This window comes from Ovis canadensis, chromosome 25, assembly GCF_042477335.2.
Source record: "Ovis canadensis isolate MfBH-ARS-UI-01 breed Bighorn chromosome 25, ARS-UI_OviCan_v2, whole genome shotgun sequence".
Classification (NCBI taxonomy): Eukaryota; Metazoa; Chordata; class Mammalia; order Artiodactyla; family Bovidae; genus Ovis; species Ovis canadensis.
Window position 1 is genome coordinate 32,582,477 of NC_091269.1, and position 20,993 is coordinate 32,603,469.

Here is a 20,993-nt window from a genome sequence, read left to right on the forward strand (position 1 = left end):
GTCTTTCTTCCATCATCCAAGCCTGTGCAGAATATTCAGCCCTTATAGTGATAGTTGTTTAAAATATCAACCTAAAAATACTACGAAAATTACATTAACAGAAATAACTTATAAATCAATGGTAATAGGAGGGAAAAGTTCAGTAGCTACCTTACAAACATGAATTATTTCTAAACTTTCTTGTAATTATAGTACTATCTCTGTTAATGTATAGAAGAGTCACAGAGAAGTTCCTTGCAGAAATCTGAGTCTAAATTGTAGTGGTTCTTTGCACACTGATTCTACTAAGACTAGACTACGGATCATGCCCAGTTTGATACATATGCCTCCTAACTGCCAGATGTTCTTGACATTTACTTTGAAGGATAATTGGGTAACATCTGGAGTTAAAATCATCTGCCTTCCCAGAAAAATACATTGCCAGGATATGTTTTCTAAAGGACAAGAGTTAGTTCAGGATCTCCTTAGTTAATAAAGATGGCCAATTGCTTTTAAAATATTTCCACCCATGACTTTGAAATACAAGGACTGGAAAACCCAGATGAAGTCACCACCATTGCTATTGAATATAAACACAGATAAAATAAACTCTGTAACATAAGTATAGCTGAAAATGGGTAAAAAGCAAACAGCCTATACCCCTTCTATTTTACCAGTACTGATAAAGTTATATTTCTTACCAATAAAAGAACAGCTAACAGTACACATAGATTTGTATACTGTTCTGAGTTCTGAACTAGAAATTTCAGGGCAGTATATATAGTGTTAACAATACCAGTAGATAACGATATTCTTTGGGAATCTATAAAGAGTCTTCCCTGAAATCTCTAGTTCAGAACTCAGAACAGTATACAAATCTACAGCCAGAGTTCCTTTTAGACTAACATAATTCCTTTGACTCCATTCTGTATTCTGGGCCAAACTTATCCTAACTGGGTATCTAAATGCCACCTTAATTTGTGTAAACATACCTAAGTGAAGAAATAGTCTAATTTATAGGGAAACACTAATAGTTCATGATGCAATTATCTCTGGTCCGGCACACTCCTCTTTATCTAATAAACAAGAATGCATTGTACTAAGTATTTCCTTAACCACTTTTCTCATTATATAAAACATACATAAGCATTTAGCACAGGTCCTGGCTCATAATTGTTAAGGTCATACCTAGATAACTATGCTTCTTGCATGATGACTATTACCAAGAACATTTATAGAACATTAAATTTTTAAATAATCTATTTGCATGGTTATTTTACCTATGGACAGGTAACCCTTCCCAATGAAATGTTTTAGAAAAACAAGATCTGTATTTCGTAGCCATTCGACTATTTGATTTTACTTGTAATATGGCACCGCTTCTGCCTTTAGTTTAAGTGTATTACCACAAGAGGGCAGATAACCTCAACCAAGTAGTAAGCATATCTGAAGTGGGTTTCCCACTCACTGGTGCATTTAAAATACTATACATAGAACATGACTAACTTCCCTGGATGTCAGAGGCATGCCAAGTACCATTGCAGACCCATTTGGCAGGACTAATAACACATCAGAAGGTTCTCAAACTCTTTAAATTGCCTGTGTTTGGATAGGTTAAAAAATGTAAAAGTTGTATAGAAATTTTGTAAAGGAAAAAAGAAAACAAATTGTTTTACATTCTGAATTTAACAACCACATAACATTTCTCATTAGATAGTTACCATCAGCAGAAAGGTAGGTCACTTGGACTTATATAACAGTCAACTTAGAACAGAGAACTAACATGGGCTGAAAGATCAGATAGATTTATTTAAGGTTTAGATAAATTCAATAGTTATAATGGGATTTATTATGCAAAGTTAGGGAATTTAGGGAGTTCATCTTTTGTTTTTTTAAAGATTCATGTCTTATACTCGATAGCTACATCCTTCTATAAAACATACCCAATAATGATACTACCCAAATGTTGCATTAGACAAACACTAGTTGTAAGTCACTGGAAATTATGTCTTGTATAAAGTCACTGTTACTGCAAAAAACAAACAAAAAATCTGAGCTTACTCCTGACTCTTAGTTCTCTAGGAGTCATTAGCTTAAAAAATATCTCTGCCCACACTTACCTTCCTGTTTGTTTAAAAAACTGTTCCTCAAATTCTCTCAAGGCTTTCCGAAGTCTCTTCTTATCAGCCCTAGTTTCTCGGAGATGGTCAAGAAGTACAGGCCTGTATCAGGTAGAATATATATTTGCCATTATGGAGCTCTGGCATAACTGAGAGAGATGAGCAGAGCTAGCTATTTAGCAAAAAAGCTACTATGATACAGAAGTGTTCTACTTAAAAGAGTGCCTTCTGAATAAGGATGACACAGGTAGAGCCTGACCAGAGGGGAACACGTGGCGGGGGCATCACAGACGATGAAAATAACAGCATCAGGAAATGGAAAGGACGGATGGGAGGCAGGCAGGCTGCATCCATTATAAAAGTGGGGACAGTAAAGGCCACATGGGGGCATGAGGGAGAAAGCACTTCAGATATGATGAGCACACTTCTCAGTTATCTGGTGACAGACTGGAGAGAGGCTAGAGGGAGAGATTTTAAAAAGAATTCTACTCTGAATCTTGACTATAAGGGGAATGTCAAAACCCTTGGGAATGAAACAAAGACCCCAAGAAAGCTGTAATTATGTTGCAGAGTCTACTTACTTCTTTCTAAGAGAGAAAACTCAACTGCTTGAGAGCAGGAGGCTTTACCTGGGGAGCTTGTGTCTGGTTTCAGAAACTCTGTGAACTCCCTGAAATCATATATGGGCATTTTCTATCAAGAAAATGATTCCACTGCTTTCCAAAGAGCCCTACACACTCCCTCCCCACCCCCCACCCCCAAAAAAGTACAGTTACTTTAGAAGAGCCCACCAGCCAGTCAGCCAACCAAGAAAGAGAAGAAAGGGAGGGAAGAAAGAGAGAAGTCAGGGAGGGAGGGAAAGAGGAAAAAATGGAAGAAGAGGGAAGACTGATGTTCTGCTTCCAAACAGGTCACTCTTCTCTCAGCTGAAACTGTGGTGCCAGCTGATAACAAGCACACCAAACGCTCAGCTTACAGCTTAGTCCTTGGTCTTGTCTCAGGTATTTGTGGGGATTCCATCCCTTTCTCGGGGCATATATACTCACCACACTATTACATGTGTTAAAAAAAAAAAAACTCATAATCTGGCCTATAATATACAAATGAAAGAAGGCCAAATGATCAGAGGAAGGGCAGCTACTGAATAATAATAATAATAATGACACTAATGAAAATCCAAATGGCTCCTGACTGAGGAGCGATTAGAAGAAAAAGGTCAGCTCATTTACTTAAGTCCCAGTCCGGCAAAACCATTTTATTTAAATAGAATAGACTAGAATAAAGGTCCTGACAACTTCTGACCCAACACAGAATCCCAGTTCCTTTTGTTTGAGCATCATCAAAGGCCAACACTGCCAGGCATTAGACCGGCACCAGACCTGCTGAAATGATGTGCAGGGGTAGAAAATGGAACATCAGCACTTTTGGCATCTTTAGGGCCATGTTGGGCTTCCCTGGTGGCTCAGACTAGACAAAGAATCTGCCTGCAGTGCAGGAGAGCTGGGTTCAAGCCTGGGTCAGGAAGATCCCCTGGAGGAGGGCATGGTAACCCACTCCAATTCCGTGGACAGAGGAGACTGGCCAGCTACAGTCCATAGGGTCGCAAAGAGTCGGACATGACTGAGCGACTAACACTTTCTTCACTTTAGGACCTTATTAGGAGCCTTGGTTCCTCATGGCTTTGTCTCAGTTTCCCTGTTAGGAGGATAACCAGATGTGTTTTCTGGTGAATGGCACTTTTTAGAGAGTGTAATAGCTCTCCCAGTTGTATACTGTGTGTACATATAAGGTCCCCCAGACCAGAAGGAGTTCAAAGACGACTCCATACTTAGGATTCACACTCACATGGTGGCCTCGTGTAAATTGGACATGGAGAGGGCTGGTGGTTTGACTTCCTTCTTTTCGTCAGGGAGCAGGAGCTTCACGGGCTCAGTCTCTTCAGAGTGTGTGAGGTGATCACCAGCAGGAGGGTGAGATGCTGGATTTGGCAAAGAAGGCTGCTGACTTCCCTGTGGACAGTCTTCATCAGAGTCTTCTTCCTCCTGCTTATCATAAGAAGAGTTCAATAGAGTCACAAAGTGCTAAGGGCCTCTTAGGGAAGCAGAAACAGGAAAAGGGAACCCTAAATAGACACCATGAAAACAGTAGGTGACCCCTGTGCCTACTGAAAACCAAGAGGAATGCTAGCTTGGTTGCATCAGAAGAAGCTTAGCAGAAGTTAACTAGCAAATAAAGCACGCATGCTGGCTAACGTGCTTACCAAGCTCAGCTTCTTCTGCCAGTCAAAGAAGGCACAGACAACGGGGATGTGTTCTAGTCTGGAACTGCCTAGTAATCTTCCCTCCACCAGACTTACCAACCCCAGACTCTAATAGAGTTAGCATGGGTGAGCAGAGATGGACCACAGGCCTCTGCATCATCTTGTCACCCAAATCAGGCCCTGGTCTGGGCTCAGATACAGAGAATACTGAGAAAATGGGTAAATTCAGGGAACTGCTTCATGAAGGCCAAAAACAAAATGGAGATTCTCCATAACCTGTTCTGATAATGCTTGTCACAACCAGAAGATTTTCTTGCAAGGAAATCTGAAAACCATTCCCTGTTTTAACTTATGCTTCCGTAACAGGAAAATCTCAACGAGTATGAGTCACGATGTCTCTGTGTTTAGAGTTGTGGAAGTATAAATGTACTGAAGTATACTTAAATTTGTATCTGTTAATATTTATTTTCTTTTAATACTGACATCTTGAGCAAGTGACTGTTCTAATATTGGTGGTGTAGGATTTGTGGTACTTTTCTAGTTCTGTATTCCCATAAATCATTCTTAATTAAAAGTAGTCTAACCCAATTTCAGTATTCATATTGTCTATTGAAATAAATCTGCTTCTATCTTACACAGTGATGGTCAAATGGTAACAAAAACAAATGCAGCATTATTATCAAAGAACACACAAATCAATTTTCTTATTAAAGGAGAAAAATTAACAACACCCAGACTAGAACGGGTTCTGTTTTGTCTAGCTGTGCGGTTGTAAATTAGGTAATGCCAGACTAAAATCCATCATTTGTTCTCCTCACCCAAGCAATGAAAGCAAATGCTAAAACTGGCTTCAGAAATGGAATCGCTACCCAGTCCTGTTTCACAGCGGCCCTAACCAACAGGCGCTGTCGAGTACAGTGTGGGAGCTGAGGGAGGCCTCACTTCTATGGTCTGGCACACCTGGCCGTGTGGGCAGGACATCCTGCCAAGAAGGCTTGCTTGCCCCTTCCTGGTGCCGCCTCCCTAACAAATGTCGGCACAAAGCACACGGACAGGTTAGTAGTGAAGGCAAGCTTTCCCAACTTACAATTGTTGGAATAAGGGAAGGTGTGGACAAGATTTGCTTGATAATTCTGTATCGGTCATAAAGAGGCTTTATGAGGTTCTTGTCTTGCTTCGTTACCTGGAAAACATGAAATTATTGTTCCTTTCTCAAACGAGAATGAAAATACATCAGTGTTTTTAACAGGCAAAAAAAAAAAAAAAAAAGTTTTGAAGCCTAAAAGTAAGGGATTACAGTACTAAAATGTGACAGTAATCTTCAAAAGGTAGGTCATTGCTAAGATACTGTATGAAGCACATGCCAATTTCCTTCTAGGAAAAGCTTCTTAAAGGAGAGGTCCAAGTTGAAAAAGATGTTTTTAGAGCTTACTAGAGGAATCCTCGGTGTTTAAATGGTAAGGTGCCTTTAATTATTTAATTAAAGAATTAATAACTTTATTTCTTCATTCTTAAAGAAACTAATGGATGACTGAGGCCTATCAATTTTTCTTCTGGAACATGTATTTTATCTGGACTTTCAAGATTCTACTCACAGACACCAACACTGTCCAGGTCACTGTCACTACATACTTGGATTCTATGCTAGTTTACTGGCTAAATCTGACATAAACTAAATATTTTGGATAAAACAGTAAACCTCTCTGGATTCTCAATTTCCTACCTATACAACAAGGATGTTGAGAGTTTAAAACGTTCCTTCCAGCCAAAAAAAGTGTATAACCTCTTGGTCCACCAATCCATTCTGTTACCCTTCTGCCGTTTGTCTCATCCCTAAACACTACTTTTCACATGCCTCAGGGTACACACAATTCTAAATAGTTTCCTACTTACCTACTAATCATCTGCCTAATTACCCACCCACCTACCTACCTCTCCATCGAAAATGACCAGACTCCTCTGCTTCCTTTGGTTTTCCTTCCTGATGTGTGTCCTGCGTGACGTTTCCATATGTTCACTACGCACAGACTCTGTTTCCCTCGGGCCCCATGGATCTCACTCGGCAGGTGATGGGAAGGAAACGGTACAAGCAGCACACGGCACGACCCCCCCAGGGTCCTGACTCCGCCCTCCAGAGCCCCCAAGAGAACGCTGGAGGAGGAGAAAGTGGCCCAAACGTGTATGTTTTCAGCCTTCTAGTTATTCTCCATCCCAGCTGAGAACCATTCTGGCCTCTGCTGATCTTCACAGAGAAAAGGAAGTGAAACATTTCTGTATCTCACTGCCTGGGCCTCACCTATTGTCTGTGTTGTAGTCTTGTCTGCCCAAATAAATTATATCATGTATTTCTTCAATTTTTCATGGTACACATGTATAGGCTTTCCTACCACCCATCTAATAACCCAGGTTTTTATAGATAGTAAAAGTAGTCTGATTTTTAGCAATCTTCATATAAATTCCACAGGCTATATGACCCAAGGCTCTTTTATTTTCAGTAGAAAGATAGACCACCTCTCCATGTTCAGTTCATTTATTGGTTAAGTAACCCCAAGAACCTTTCATTTTCTAGCCCAATCATTCCTTAAAGGTTTTCTTAGTCATGTTACATTTTTACACATGAAAAATTCACATATTACATGGGATTTTAACAGGTGACAAAGAAAAAAATTTCTTGATTCAGAAAACACTGAAATGGTCTTTTATTCAGTATCTTATTGGGACTTATATTACATAGAAAGCACTTTGAAAAGGGTGCTTTAACTGTTATTGGCATCTCTCTATTGCAGTTTGATTTTTGTGATTTTGCTGATTTTTACAACGAAAATATATTGTCTGGATTCTAGAAAAGCTAAATTTAGTCTTAAAAGAGAAAAAGAAAAGAGCGGCCAAAAAGCAAGTTAGAATGATGAATGCTGTTACAGAAAGGTTCCTTCCACAGATGCTAGATAAAAGCCAGGGCAGGTATATAACGTATGGAATTCATCTTTCACGCTACTGATTTTATGATTTACTCTTAGGACCACTATTAAAGTAATCCCCAAAGACAGATGTGAGGGTTCAATGGCCATAAGTACAGGACACTATCAAAACTTTAATGCCATTAGTGCTTATCCTCAAATACATTTGGACAGGACGGCAGGCTGCCTGAAAGAAGGGTTAGTGGTCAGACATGCCAGGGGCTGTCTTCTACTCAGGGGCCTGTGGAGACTAGCTATCATGAGGCCTGCAAAGTGGCTCTTCATGGTGGAAAATGAGTCGAGGTTGGCTCTGCAGGACAGATACCTCCAATCAAGGGGCGGAGACACATTCAACTGAGCTGTTCCTCATTCCTCGGCCACTTTCTACTGAGATTCAGACCATTTTCTCCTCTGAGTCCAATGGCTCTTTCTGAAATGCATCCTGCTCCCCAACTCTGCATATTAGCGGCTGGCAATGATACGTTAGTAGTATCTAACTTGTGTTTTTTATTTAAATGGAGAAAACAAGGATCATGTTGAATAACCTGCAAGAGCCAGAGAGAGATCCAGAGCATGAATGGGTAGTCCGATTGTAAAGATAAATTTAAGGAGATAAACCCTGCAGCTAAATGACCCTTCCTCCCTGCTCCTCCATTTTTATGGCGGCAGAAAAAGGAGGCTTCAAGGATAAGCGAGAGGGCATCATGCACAGAAGGAAATTTGACAAGCTTTGTTGACAACTTGACATCATTGTAAAAACTGCCCCACCCCACCCCAGCCAGGTTACTCCAGTCACCAAGGTCTGGAATGGCTGCCCTGAGCAAGCTGGTTTTCCAAGCAGAGCTGCTGCTGAGTGGTCAGCCCCAGCGTCCATTCTTTCTGGGCCCTGGTCAGACAGTCCTTAGAGAAAAGACTGCTTTTACCACCATGCCTGTTTCCTTTCTCCCCGTGGCACTGGCCCCGTGTTTTTTCACAGGAAGCCACAGAAACATAAAAATCACTCAAACTGTCAGCATAAACAAGCTCTCTCTTGCAGAGGTAGAACTGACTTCCCCTCTCTGGACAGACAGTGATGGGAATCCATTATTCTTTAGCCTGAAGGACTCAAGTCCTGCCAAACTTTCCCTGAGTGTGTCTCCCCAAGCCCTCACTGAGGGAGACAGTCTGTGTGGAACAAATCTGACTGTTTCAACTAACCAGTCAGTCCAACAACACAGGAGGTCACTAGTGAACATCACCATGCAAACCAGCTGCTGGAAAGGATGGCCAGGTCAGTTCAGATTTCCAAGCATACGCAGATCAGTATCGGCCTTGAAAAGAGAGGCCGTCAGTTTAGATAACTGGCTTCAAAATTACACACTATATTCAATTTGGAAAATTATGGACTCTCTGAACCTTAGGTTCTTAATATGCAAAAAAATAACTAAAATTATTTTTAATTATCTTATGTAAATATCCCTGGCACAGAGTCAGGCATACAAAATGTTATTTAAGTCATCAAACTACTTGATTTGAGGTTACCATCAAGGTTGTAAATTACTAAAAGAGGAATACCATGGTGCTATTAAATCATAAGTTTAATAAATAATGAGAAACTATGTCAATATGAATATGCAAAGTGAAAAAAGGATTCACAATTATGTAGACTGCTACCTTTTTTAAAGGGGCAAGTTAAGAATGTATATTGAACCTTTCTTGTATATGCCTTATATAGAAACTCCAAAGGACACAAAAAACATTACCAACAATAGCTCCACCTGCTCAGGGGTGGGAGACCTCAGAACTGGAGCTGGCAGATGGGGAGGAGTCTCTTTAATGTGTAGCTTTTTCTGTTCTTTCAACTATGTGAGAAAGTATCACCTATTCAAAAAATTAAATTTTTTTGAAAGGATAAGTTGACAGAAGAACTTGATGAGATATTCCTTTGGGTGCCTTTTACCTGTATGTCTTCCCTCCCTCCAATGCACAACTCACTAACCCATGATTAAATTTATTTCATCTTTATAATGATTATGTTTTTAAAAAAAATCTGCTTTTCTCTTCAAAGATGCTGCAGTTGATGAAGGGGCAGCGGTAGTAATGGTCATTACTCATCCACTTGGTAATCTGTGCTGTGTACCTGACCCCACCTACAGTTCTTGGAAGGGACAATAAAAAGGGGAGAGGTGCCAGTTCCAATTCAGCATTTCAGAGGAAGACATAATCAGCACCACAATCAGAACTGAGGGATGATTCACTCATTTCCAGGGCTCAGTGCACACCCTGTGACCAGAAGTGACTGTCTCCAAAATCACCCAGAGATGATGGAGGGAGAAAATCACTCAGTGGCAGGGTCTGAACTGACAAGGCCATGCTGTGGGGTCTCCTGCATTTATCAGCGTTAGGATGAGCTCTGACTAAACACCAACAGCAAGAATGTCAGGAAGAGTCATAATAAAGGCATCTCTAGAAAAGAAAGAATTCATCTCTAAAGCTCTAATATTTAATGCATTTTAAGCAGTAAAGCAAAGACCCCAGATGAAAATCATCTGTCATTTTGAGTTTAAAGAAATGGGGCCTAATGAGATCACCTCAAATGCTGATCAGTTCCCTGAGGAGCCAAGAATAATACTATCTTAGAAATTTTCAGTCCTCCCTTAGCTTCTTCTGTGGCTTCTAGACTCCCCCCTTCGGAACCATCCACAGCTGCCTGGCCACGTCACACTGGCTGTGTGAAGTTCTCTCGGAGCAACTCTGCAGCTTTAGGTCCTAAGATGCACACATTCCACAGCAGGTGATCTCTGCTTAAAGAACCTAACTTTAGCCCACTGCAGCGATACGAGGCTTCTCTGAAGGGACTTCTGACACTCGGAGTTTCCCTGGTGGCTCAGATAGTAAAGAATGCAATGCAGGAGAACCAGGTTCAATCCCTGGGCTGGAAAGATCCCCTGGAGAAAAAGATGGCTACCCACTCCAATATTCTGGAGAATTCCATGGACAGAGAAGCCTGACGGGCTACAGTCTATTGGGTCACAAAGAGTCAAACACAACCAAGCAGCTTTCACTTTTCACTTTCTGACACTAAACAGTTCAACAGATGGCTGATTCATGTCAATGTATGGCAAAAAGCCTTCACAATATTGTAATTATCTTCCAATTAAAATCAGTAAAATAATAGAAATAAAGTGTCATTGAAACAAAGATGACTTCTAGAGAACTCAGAGTTTTTCTGACCTTCAGACTTTCATTTACATGTTTTTATTTGTCTTAAATGCCTCACGAGGGTGACGGACCATCCCAGTTTTCCCAGGACTGAGGCTTTTGGTGGGCCGTGGAATTTTCGGTGCTAAAGTTAGGAAAGTCTAGGGAAACCTGGGATGATAGGTCACCCTACTCATGAAAGATCTTAAAATGAGTATGTCCAAAGTAGACCTCCTAAGCATCCCCTCCCACCCTCAGTGTGCACCCATCTAGTTTTTCCCCGTCAGTAAGTGCACCCATCTCCTTTCCTTCACTCCCTACCACCCAGTGATTCAGCACATCCTTTTGATTCTACAACCCAAGTAGACTTTGAAGGCGTCTGCTCCTTTCCATCTCCACAGTGAACATCCTAGTCCAAGCCGCCCATTTCACCTTCCCGTTTCCACTCTTTTTCCTGATTTATTCTGCATAGAGCAATCAGGAAGATCTTTTACGTGCAAATCACATCATGCCGCTTTCACACGTGGAACCATTCAGCAGCTTCCTGAAACTTTCGGTGGCCTGGGAGCGCCTGTGTTGTGGGCCCTGACCTGTCCTTTCTGACTTCATCTCATGCCGCCCTGGGCACTAGCACTCAGACCTGAGAATCCCAACCACCGACGAGCGCTTCCTTCAAAGGCCGCGGTACTTGCAGCTCCATCTCCCTAGAATGCTCTTTGCTGCTCTCTTGGCCTGCTGATTCTCTTGCCTTAAATGTCACAGGACTTCCTCACCACTCTATATAATACAGACACCATTCTCATTATTTTCTATCATGTCATCTGTTTCTTTGCACAGTACTTATAAAATCTTTAATGGTTTTATCTATTATTTCTTACATCCCAACTCTCAGAAAAACATGAGCGCCATGAAGGCAGTAACCCACATCACTTTACTATCTTGTTAATCTTTTTATCCAGCACATATCACAGTTCATAACGCTGATAGGCACTCAGATCTTTTTGCAAATGAATGACTGCCCACCAGTTACCAGGCATGGTCTTTTATTGTCAAAACAACTATATTAATAGGTATTATCTGTATTTTTATTGATGAGGAAGTTGAATAGAGAATTAGATGAGAATTAGTTCACTTGTCAAGCATACATAACTTGCTTATTCACGGACGGAGTCCTGCTGTAAGTGTTATACGTTGCTTTAACAGATGTGGTCAAAATAACTGTAAAATATAGGAAAGACCATCAAAGCATTAAAGAATGGAAAACCACAGATGTGCCTGAATATGTGAGCATGTCATGTGTCTACACACACACACACACACAGCTATCTACTTACCCAAGGACCGTGACAAAGTCTAGAACCTTTGTGGGTGGGAGGAGGTGATACGTTGGCTGAGTGAAGATCACTCATCACGACACACTGGTTATTTTTAAGTTGAATGCTATTTGTTAATGACAGAGGTATCCAGGAGCCCATTTCTACTTGTATATCATATGCACCAAGAAGGGGAAACAGGAAGCCTTTGGGATTTGGCACATGTTGCCATCTTAAGATCTAGAGTAGATAATGTAAGTACAAAAGAACAAGTGAAGCCAGCATTCTCCTCAAGAGGACTTCATTTCAAAGTCTCATATGCTAGTCTGTTCATTCATAAACCCATTCACTCTGCAAACACTTACTTAATACCTACTATGTACAGACACTAAGGATGGTAAGTAATGAACAGCCTAAGCTTTACTCAAGAAGTTGTCAAGTACTGTGAGAGACAGAAATTGGCACACAGAATAGTTAAGAGCTACGTTAGGGTATCACTTAGTTGTTAAGTCATGTCTGACTCTTTTGTGACCCCATGGACTGTAGCCTGCCCATGGGATTTCCCAGGCAAGAATACAGGAGTGGATTGCCATTTCCTCCTTCAGGGGATCTTCCTGACCAAGGACTGAACCCACGTGTCCTGTATTGGCAGGCAGATTCTTTACCACTGAGCCACCAGTTCCTATGTTATGGTAGCTACAGATTATTCAAGAAATGAGAGACAACCCCGCTATTCAGAGTTCAGACAGAAAGGACTACCAGGAAGGTTCCGTGGCACTAGTAAAATGTGAGCACAGATATGCAGGTGAGGAGGGACTAACCAGGTAAATACTAATTGGTTTCATCATCTTTTTTTGTAAAATATAATACATCTTTTCTTTGAGCTCATATATCCAAATGTGTAACTGACAACTGTATCTGGGTATCTCACCAAGATTTCAAAACTAAGATGTCTAAGCTGAAGTCTTTAGATATGTTACCTAGCACTCCTCAAGAAACCCTACCTCTCTATTCTTATGAAATATTAAACTATATTCACATGGCATTTACTCTGTGTCCAAATTTATAAGGACCACATTCAAACCACAGTATGGCTCATTCAAGTAACCCTAACTTGACTACATCTATAAAGACCCTTGAGCTTCCCAGGTGGCTCAGTGGTAGAGAAGTCACTTGCCAGCGAAAGAGACTCAGGAGACTTGAGTTCAATCCCCAGGTTGGGAAGATCCTCTGGAGGAAGAAATGGCCACCAACTCCAGTATTCTTGCCAGGAAAATCCCATGGACAGAGGAGCCTGGTGGGCTACACTCCATGGGGGTATCCACATACACACACACACACACACACACACACACACACACACACAGTAAAATGAGGCTATAATCCTAGTCTTGGGTTCATTTGCTAACTTATCAGGAGAAAGTAAGGGAGAACGAGATATGACACACACTAGCATCTCTCCCATTTGTCTCTCATCAACGTGCAGCACTGTATGGCCTTCAGAATGGCAACACCCAGAACCATGAGGCAATACCGTAGGTCATAGCTAACAGCCCACTAGGAACTCATCTGACTGAAATTTCAGAGCCAGTCTCACACAGATGTTTATGTGATACAAACTGGTCAAAACCATGGTCTTACTGGCACCATGTGGAGTGCTGGGGCCCAGTGAAGGCTGGTGAGGTACCTTAGGATCCTCCTGGGAAGGAAGCTGCTCTCTTTTCTCCTTCAGGCAGCTCAGCACAGCATCTGGAGTCTCCTCTCCCGAGGAGCTCGGCTCAGGGCCCACGGCCTCCGGCTTCCCATTCTCTCTGGGGACTGCGGGTTGCTCACAGGGCGGGATCCTAGGTGGGCCTTTGGGAGCACTCCCTTGCTCTTCCGACAGCTTCAGCTTTAGTTCTAAGAGAAATGTGATGAGTTACATGAGCACACAGACTCATTGGTCTAAGAAGAGCAGAGAGCCTTTCAGGAATTTCTCCCCTGATGCCGAGTGGAAATGAACAGAGCTGACCATGGCTTTCCACAGGGCAAGGGCAGCCTTAATAACCAAGGCCAGCAGCACACACACTCCCCATGAGGTGTGACAATAGAGGGCTCTTGGGGCAAGGATCACATAGAAGTGGAAGGATCATGAATGGTTTAGATTTCAGAGGAAGAAGACCAGAGGTACTTGGCCCCAAAGTTTTCACCTGTTATCTGCCACAGCACCTGAAATACTACGCTCAAAGCTTCCTTTCCTCAGGTTTTGAAAGTTGTGCAGTCATGAAGAGCCCCCTGTGGAAACGCAAGGTCTACTGGAAGACATTACACAAGGCAGTCATCTGAGGATATACAGGAGGGGCAGGGCACGGGAGATACAGTGCCAGCCCCAGCCTGACAGATCTCACAATTTTGTCTAATGCCAATATTTAAAATCCAGAAATCACCATTATTGCAATGTGGCTTTATATAAACCTACATAATTCAAAACAAAAGGGCCACCTGGGACTTATTAGAAAACTCCATTTCAGAATATGCTTAGGGGACTGGTCTTTTGAATGAGGTGCCATTTATATTGATTTCTCAATTACATTGCACATTTCCTTTGTTTGATGTTTGTTTTTGAGTTAGGCTCTGGCATGGTGTTTAAACACTGCATATTTTATAAACATGCTACATCACTACAGTTTAATACCACTGAATTAATTTAGTATTCCTTTCCAGTTCTTTATCATCATCCTTCTAGAAATCTGCAAAAGCTCCTATATCTCTAGATATTGAAACAAAAATGTAGGAAGAGGAAGAAAATAAATTTTTATTGGTAAATAACTATAGTCCCTTAAAATGGATGTGAGAGTTAATTAATACTCAGACCACCATCTCCAGAGAGACAAAGAAAGGAGACTGGATTAGGAGGCAAGAGAACCGAGTTTTACTCGGAACCCACCACCTTCCAGCCATGTCACCATCCCCTCTCTCTGGACACAAATATCCTCCTCTGTGCAGTTTGGGTATGTGGAATCAATGACTGCTCAGGCCTCTTTCTAACATCCAACAACCCAATAACCCAAGGAGGTGAATACTCCACAGGTTGAAATCTTCCTGGCATTGAAGTGAATCATTCTGCCTGGGAGGTTGGATTTCCTCAGTCCCTTTATATGCAGATATATTCAGAGGGATCAAACAATGAAGGGGACCCAGGGCTCTAAAAAGACAGGGCCTCCAAACTCTGCAGGAGACAAGGTTAAAGAGGGCCCAGGTAGAAGAGAATCCAAAGCTGCTTGGAGCACATTATCACAATTTTAACTGCTTCCTTCCTTAAAAAGGAGACTCCCTTGCTAGCATTTACCTTTGAGCTGTTTACGACCTTTAGCCAAGTCATTCATCCATTTCAGGACTTCAGGATTAGATGTCTTGTCACCATGGGAGGGCTGCAAGGGAGGGGAAAATGGGGGTGGAAGGAGGGGAAGGGAGGGAGGGAGAGAAAAAAGAAAAGAAAAGAAAAGGAAAAAACAAAAAAAAAACGTTAAGCAGCTGAGGCACACAAAGATAGTTCAGGAACATATACAAAGCTGGGAGGGAACTTCAGGCAAGCTATCTCCAGCAGATGAAGTTGCATCTGAGAAGCAGAGCAAACATTCCTGACTTCCTCCACTCTTTCATCCTTGCCATGGACCTTGTTTCTAAACATGCCTAGTCACCCAGCATTTTTACATAGTCCTCACCATGCCAATGCCCCATAAAGTCTACCTCTCAATCACCTTGTGGGCTACCCACACCTGACACCCGTGGCCAGGCCATTCTTTGTATCAATGAAAATGCATTGGTCATAGCAAACACTCTCTTCCAACAACACAGGAGAAGACTCTACACATGGACATCACCAGATGGTCAACACCAAAATCAATTGATTATATTCTTTGCAGCCAAAGATGGAGAAGCTCTATACAGTCAACAAAAACAAGACCAGGAGCTGACTGTGGCTCAGATCATGAACTCCTTATTACCAAATTCAGACTCAAATTGAAGAAAGTAGGGAAAACTGCTAGGCTATTCAGGTATGACCTAAATCAAATCCCTTATGATTATACAGTGGAAGTGAGAAATAGATCTAAGGGCCTAGATCTGATAGATAGAGTGCCTGACGAACTATGGAATGAGGTTCGTGACATTGTACAGGAGACAGGGATCAAGACCATCCCTATGGAAAAGAAATTCAAAAAGGCAAAATAGCTGTCTGGGGAGGCCTTACAAATAGCTGTGTAAAGAAGAGAGGTGAAAAGCAAAGGAGGAAAGGAAAGATATAAGCATGTGAATGCAGAGTTCCAAAGAATAGCAAGAAGAGATAAGAAAGCCTTCCTCAGTGATCAATGCAAAGAAATAGAGGAAAACAACAGAATGGGAAAGACTAGAGATCTCTTCAAGAAAATTAGAGATACCAAGGGAACATTTCATGCAAAGATGGGCTCGATAAAGGACAGAAATGGTAGGGACCTAACAGAAGCAGAAGATATTAAGAAGAGGTGGCAAGAATACACAGAAGAACTGTACAAAAAAAGATCTTCATGACCCAGATAATCACGATGGTGTGATCACTCATCTAGAACCAGACATCCTGGAATGTGAAGTCAAGTGGGCCTTGGAAAGCATCACTATGAACAAAGCTAGTGGAGGTGATGGAATTCCAGTTGAGCTATTTCAAATCCTGAAAGATGACACTGTGAAAGTGCTGCACTCAATATGCCAGCAAATTTGGAAAACTCAGCAGTGGCCACAGGACTGGAAAAGGTCAGTTTTCATTCCAGTCCCAAAGAAAGGCAATGCCAAAGAATGCTCAAACTACCACACAGTTGCACTCATCTCACACGCTAGTAAAGTAATGCTCAAAATTCTCCAAGCCAGGCTTCAGCAATACGTGAACCGTGAACTTCCTGATGCTCAAGCTGGTTTTAGAAAAGGCAGAGGAACCAGAGATCAAATTGCCAACATCCGCTGGATCATCGAAAAAGCAAGAGAGTTCCAGAAAAATATCTATTTCTGCTTTATTGACTATGCCAAAGCCTTTGACTGTGTGGATCACAATAAACTGTGGAAACTTCTGAAGGAGATGGGAATACCAGACCACCTGACCTGCCTCTTGAGAAATCTGTATGCAGGTCAGGAAGCAACAGTTAGAACTGGACATGAAACAACAGACTGGTTCCAAATCAGAAAAGGAGTACATCAAGGCTGTATATTGTCACTCTGCTTTTTTAACTTCTATGCAGAGTACATCATGAGAAATGCTGGATTGGAAGAAACACAAGCTGGAATCAAGATTGCTGGGAGAAATATCAATAACCTCAGATATGCAGAGGACACCACCCTTATGGCAGAAAGTGAAGAGGAACTAAAAAGCCTCTTGATGAAAGTGAAAGAGGAGAGTGAAAAAGTTGGCCTAAAGCTCAACATTCAGAAAACAAAGATCATGGCATCTGGTCCCATCACTTCATGGCAGATAGATGGGGAAACAGTGGAAACAGTGTCAGACTTTATTTTTTGGGGCTCCAAAATCACTGCAGATGGTGACTGCAGCCATGAAATTAAAAGACACTTACTCCTTGGAAGAAAAGTTTTGACCAACCTAGAGAGCATATTCAAAAGCAGAGACATTACTTTGCTGACTAAGGTCCATCTAGTCAAGGCTATGGTTTTTCCAGTAGTCATGTATGGATGTGAGAGTTGGACTGTGAAGAAGGCTGAGCGTCGAAGAATTGATGCTTTTGAACTGTGGTGTTGGAGAAGACTCTTGAGAGTCCCTTGGACTGCAAGGAGATCCAACCAGTCCATTCTGAAGGAGATCAGCCCTGGGATTTCTTTGGAAGGAATGATGCTAAAGCTGAAACTCCAGTACTTTGGCCACCTCATGCAAAGAGTTGACTCATTGGAAAAGACTCTGATGCTGGGAGGGACTGGGGGCAGGAGGAGAAGGGGACGGCAGAGGATGAGATGGCTGGATGGCATCACCAACTCGATGGACGTTGAGTTTGAGTGAACTCTGGGAGTTGATGATGGACAAGGAGGCCTGGCGTCTGCGATTCATGGGGTCGCAAAGAGTCAGACACGACTGAGCGACTAAACTGAACTGAAGTGAACTGAGAGGGCTATACTGACACAAACCAGCACTTCCTCCCTTGCCTCTGTTCATGGTTTATGACCACATCTGTCTAGAGAACACTACAAACTGGAAGCTTTAGCTCCTACCAGTCACAAGCTCCAAGCTGAAGAATGGAGACCCCAGGATCTCTAACACCTTATAAGTCTGAGAAGTCAGTATGTATGGAAGAATCCTAATCCTCAGATTTCAACTCCTCACTGTTTATAGACTCACTATCCAGACAGAGTAGCATTAAAGTAAAGATTAACCATACAAGTGTGGACTTGGGCAATAATTAGCCTCCCCATGCCCCAATTGCATCTATCAAATCAGGATTTAATAGCATCTTTCTCATAAGGTTTCTATTAGGGATAAATCAGTGAATATGCATGAAACATGATGAGTCTGAACATGAAACATGATGAATATGCATGAAAAAGTCCCAGACACATGCTAAACACTATAGATGTGTTCAGTTCAGTTCGGTCACTCAGTCGTGTCCGACTCTTTGCAACCCCATGAATCGCAGACGCCAGGCCTCCCTGTCCATCACTCCCAGAGTTCACTCAAATTCATGTCCATCGAATTGGTGATGCCATCCAGCCATCTCATCCTCTGTCATACCCTTTTCCTCCTGCCCCCAATCCCTTCCAGCATCAGAGCCTCTTCCAATGAGTCAACTCTTCGCATGAGGTGGCCAAAGTATTGAAATTTCAGCTTTAGCATCAGTCCTTCCAAAGAACACCCAGGCCTGATCTCCTTTACAATGGACTGGTTGGATCTGCTTGCAGATCCAAGACTCTCAAGAGTCTTCTCCAACACCACAGTTCAAAGCATTGATTCTTCGGTGCTCAGCTTTCTTCACAGTCCAACTCTCACATCCATACATCCATACATGACCACTGCAAAAACCATAGCCTTGACTAGATGGACTTTTGTTGGCAAAGTAATGTCTCTGCTTTTGAATATGCTGTCTAGGTTGGTCATAACTTTCCTTCCAAGGAGTACACGTCTTTTAATTTCATGGCTGCAACCACCATGTGCTGTGATTTATTTTTTGGAGCCTCCCAAAATAAAATCTGACACTGTTTCCACTGTTTCCCCACTTATTTGCCATGAAGAGATGGGACCAGATGCCACGATCTTTGTTTTCTGAATGTTGAGCTTTAAGACAACTTTTTCACTCTCCTCTTTCACTTTCATCAAGAGGCTTTTGAGTTCCTCTTTACTTTCTGCCATAAGGGTGATGTCATCTGCATATCTGAGGTTATTGATATTTCTCCCGGCAATCTCAATTCCAGCTTGTGCTCCTTCCAGTCCAGCGCTTCTCATGATGTACTCTGCATATAAGTTAAATAAGCAGAGTGACAATATACAGCCTTGACGTACTCCTTTTCCTATTTGGAAGCAGTCTGTTGTTCCATGTCCAGTTCTAACTGTTGCTTTGTGACCTGCAGACAGGTTTCTCAAGGTGTGTTGGCTAGAATTTAAAATAGTATTATTGCTATCATTACTGGCAGAGGTGACAGTAGCAGTGGTGGTGTTACTATCAGATCTTTAAAGGAACAGTAAGTCTTACCAAGACACACACATATAGGATAGTATGTCCTCACTAGTAACTAATGCCTCACACTTGGATGTGGCAATAAGAATATAGCTTTAATTTTAGGAGAATATGACTCTGTTCATACAAATCATTCACCTTGATTTCTGGATTTCTTTTCAGAGTAGAAAAGTGAATTTTCTATAGAAAAGAGAAACTAGCAGAGAGGAACAGCAGACATACCCACCCTGGTAACTTAAACACAGGCTCAAGAAAATTAGTGGTTACTTTCAACTGGGGATATAGTAATACAAAGAGCTATATAGGCATGCTCAAGAAGACATCATAAACACTGTCATAATAGCAGAAATGTGTGCAATGTTAGTGACAAGACTGGTGGCTGTGCTGTGATTAAGAATCTATTAAATCCACGTAACATCAGCAAGTTGTTGGTGAGACAGAGAGACATGGGGAGAAAACTGTGTTCCTCTCAAGTCTAAAGAAACAGTGCTCGTGTTAGAGGATCATCAAATGTACATGGGATTAGATGTTTTAATTGTGAAACACAAAACATGGTTCTCGCACTTCTATAGAGATGCAAAATACATACAGTCTAAAATCAAGATGCAAAATAATACTGAGGGAAGATTCCCCTCCCCCCGCCTTCATGGAAGCCCGGTGATTTTTTTCCCTACAGGAGCCCAGAAGCAAGACTCTGGTTTCCAGGAGGGAAGCCCTGGTTTCAGCACCACGGACAGCGACACAGGGCCACACCTCCAAAGGCTGCTCCTGGTCTTACCCACCCTCTGCTAGAATGACCCCCTGATGCAATGTTGAGTACTCTGGCTGTGGGTAACAGTCTGGTTATGTGAACAGTTAATATTTTACACTTGGTTTCTCAAAATCCTCACAGAACTCTCCACATGGATCTGAAAACACATCCTGTTCTCTGGAATACACCTTTTTCACTGGATATGCTCCACACAGTTAATGCACTCTTTTCGAAATACTGTTAAAAACAAAAATCGAAGACGCTAAGCCAAGGACCACCAAAGAAGTAAACTTACACTACTGCAAACAAGACTTAGTAGAAATTTAAGGCTGAATTTTCTGACAAAATATTTGAAAGCCTGAAATCATTCTCTGAAATGAATTTTCTATTTCTCTACTCCTGGGAGAGCTTTCAAAAAAGGTTAAATCAAGCTGAGAAGGATGGCAGCTCTCATATCACATGGAAGGTTTTCATATACAGGCTGTGGATCTTCAAGCCGTCTAACTTCTCAGCTGAAATATTTCAGTTTAATAGGCCCCAAGGGCCATATACCACAGACTCAGTGTAGATGTTATTCAGTGTGATTTAAATAGGGCTCCTGAGTCACATAACTGAGGGTGCAGCTGGGCCAGACTTGTGATTTGCCAAACATGCTAGTGGTAGAGAACCCACCTATTTACGCAGGAGAGCTAAGAGGTGCGGGTTCAGTCCCTGGGTTGGGAAGATCCTTTGGAGAGGGCATGGTAACTCACTC

The 20,993-nt window shown here is 41.9% G+C and overlaps 1 protein-coding gene across 13 annotated transcripts in view; it reads right to left on the reverse strand.

Annotated features, from left to right (window-relative positions):
- Window positions 1–20,993, reverse strand: part of FAM13C (family with sequence similarity 13 member C) — a 136,315-nt gene that overhangs the window by 1,960 nt on the left and 113,362 nt on the right. For 8 of the 13 annotated variants that reach the window (XM_069571657.1, XM_069571655.1, XM_069571656.1 and 5 more), the window contains 5 exons: window positions 15,138–15,219; window positions 13,497–13,708; window positions 5,447–5,542; window positions 3,945–4,144; window positions 2,100–2,201 (listed from right to left, as the gene is read on the reverse strand). In XM_069571657.1, the coding sequence (XP_069427758.1) occupies window positions 2,100–2,201; window positions 3,945–4,144; window positions 5,447–5,542; window positions 13,497–13,708; window positions 15,138–15,219 (692 nt within the window). Of the gene's footprint in view, window positions 1–2,099; window positions 2,202–3,875; window positions 4,145–5,446; window positions 5,543–13,496; window positions 13,709–15,137; window positions 15,220–20,993 lie in introns of those variants that run through there. The other 5 variants (XM_069571659.1, XM_069571658.1, XM_069571652.1 and 2 more) reach the window with 2 other exon arrangements.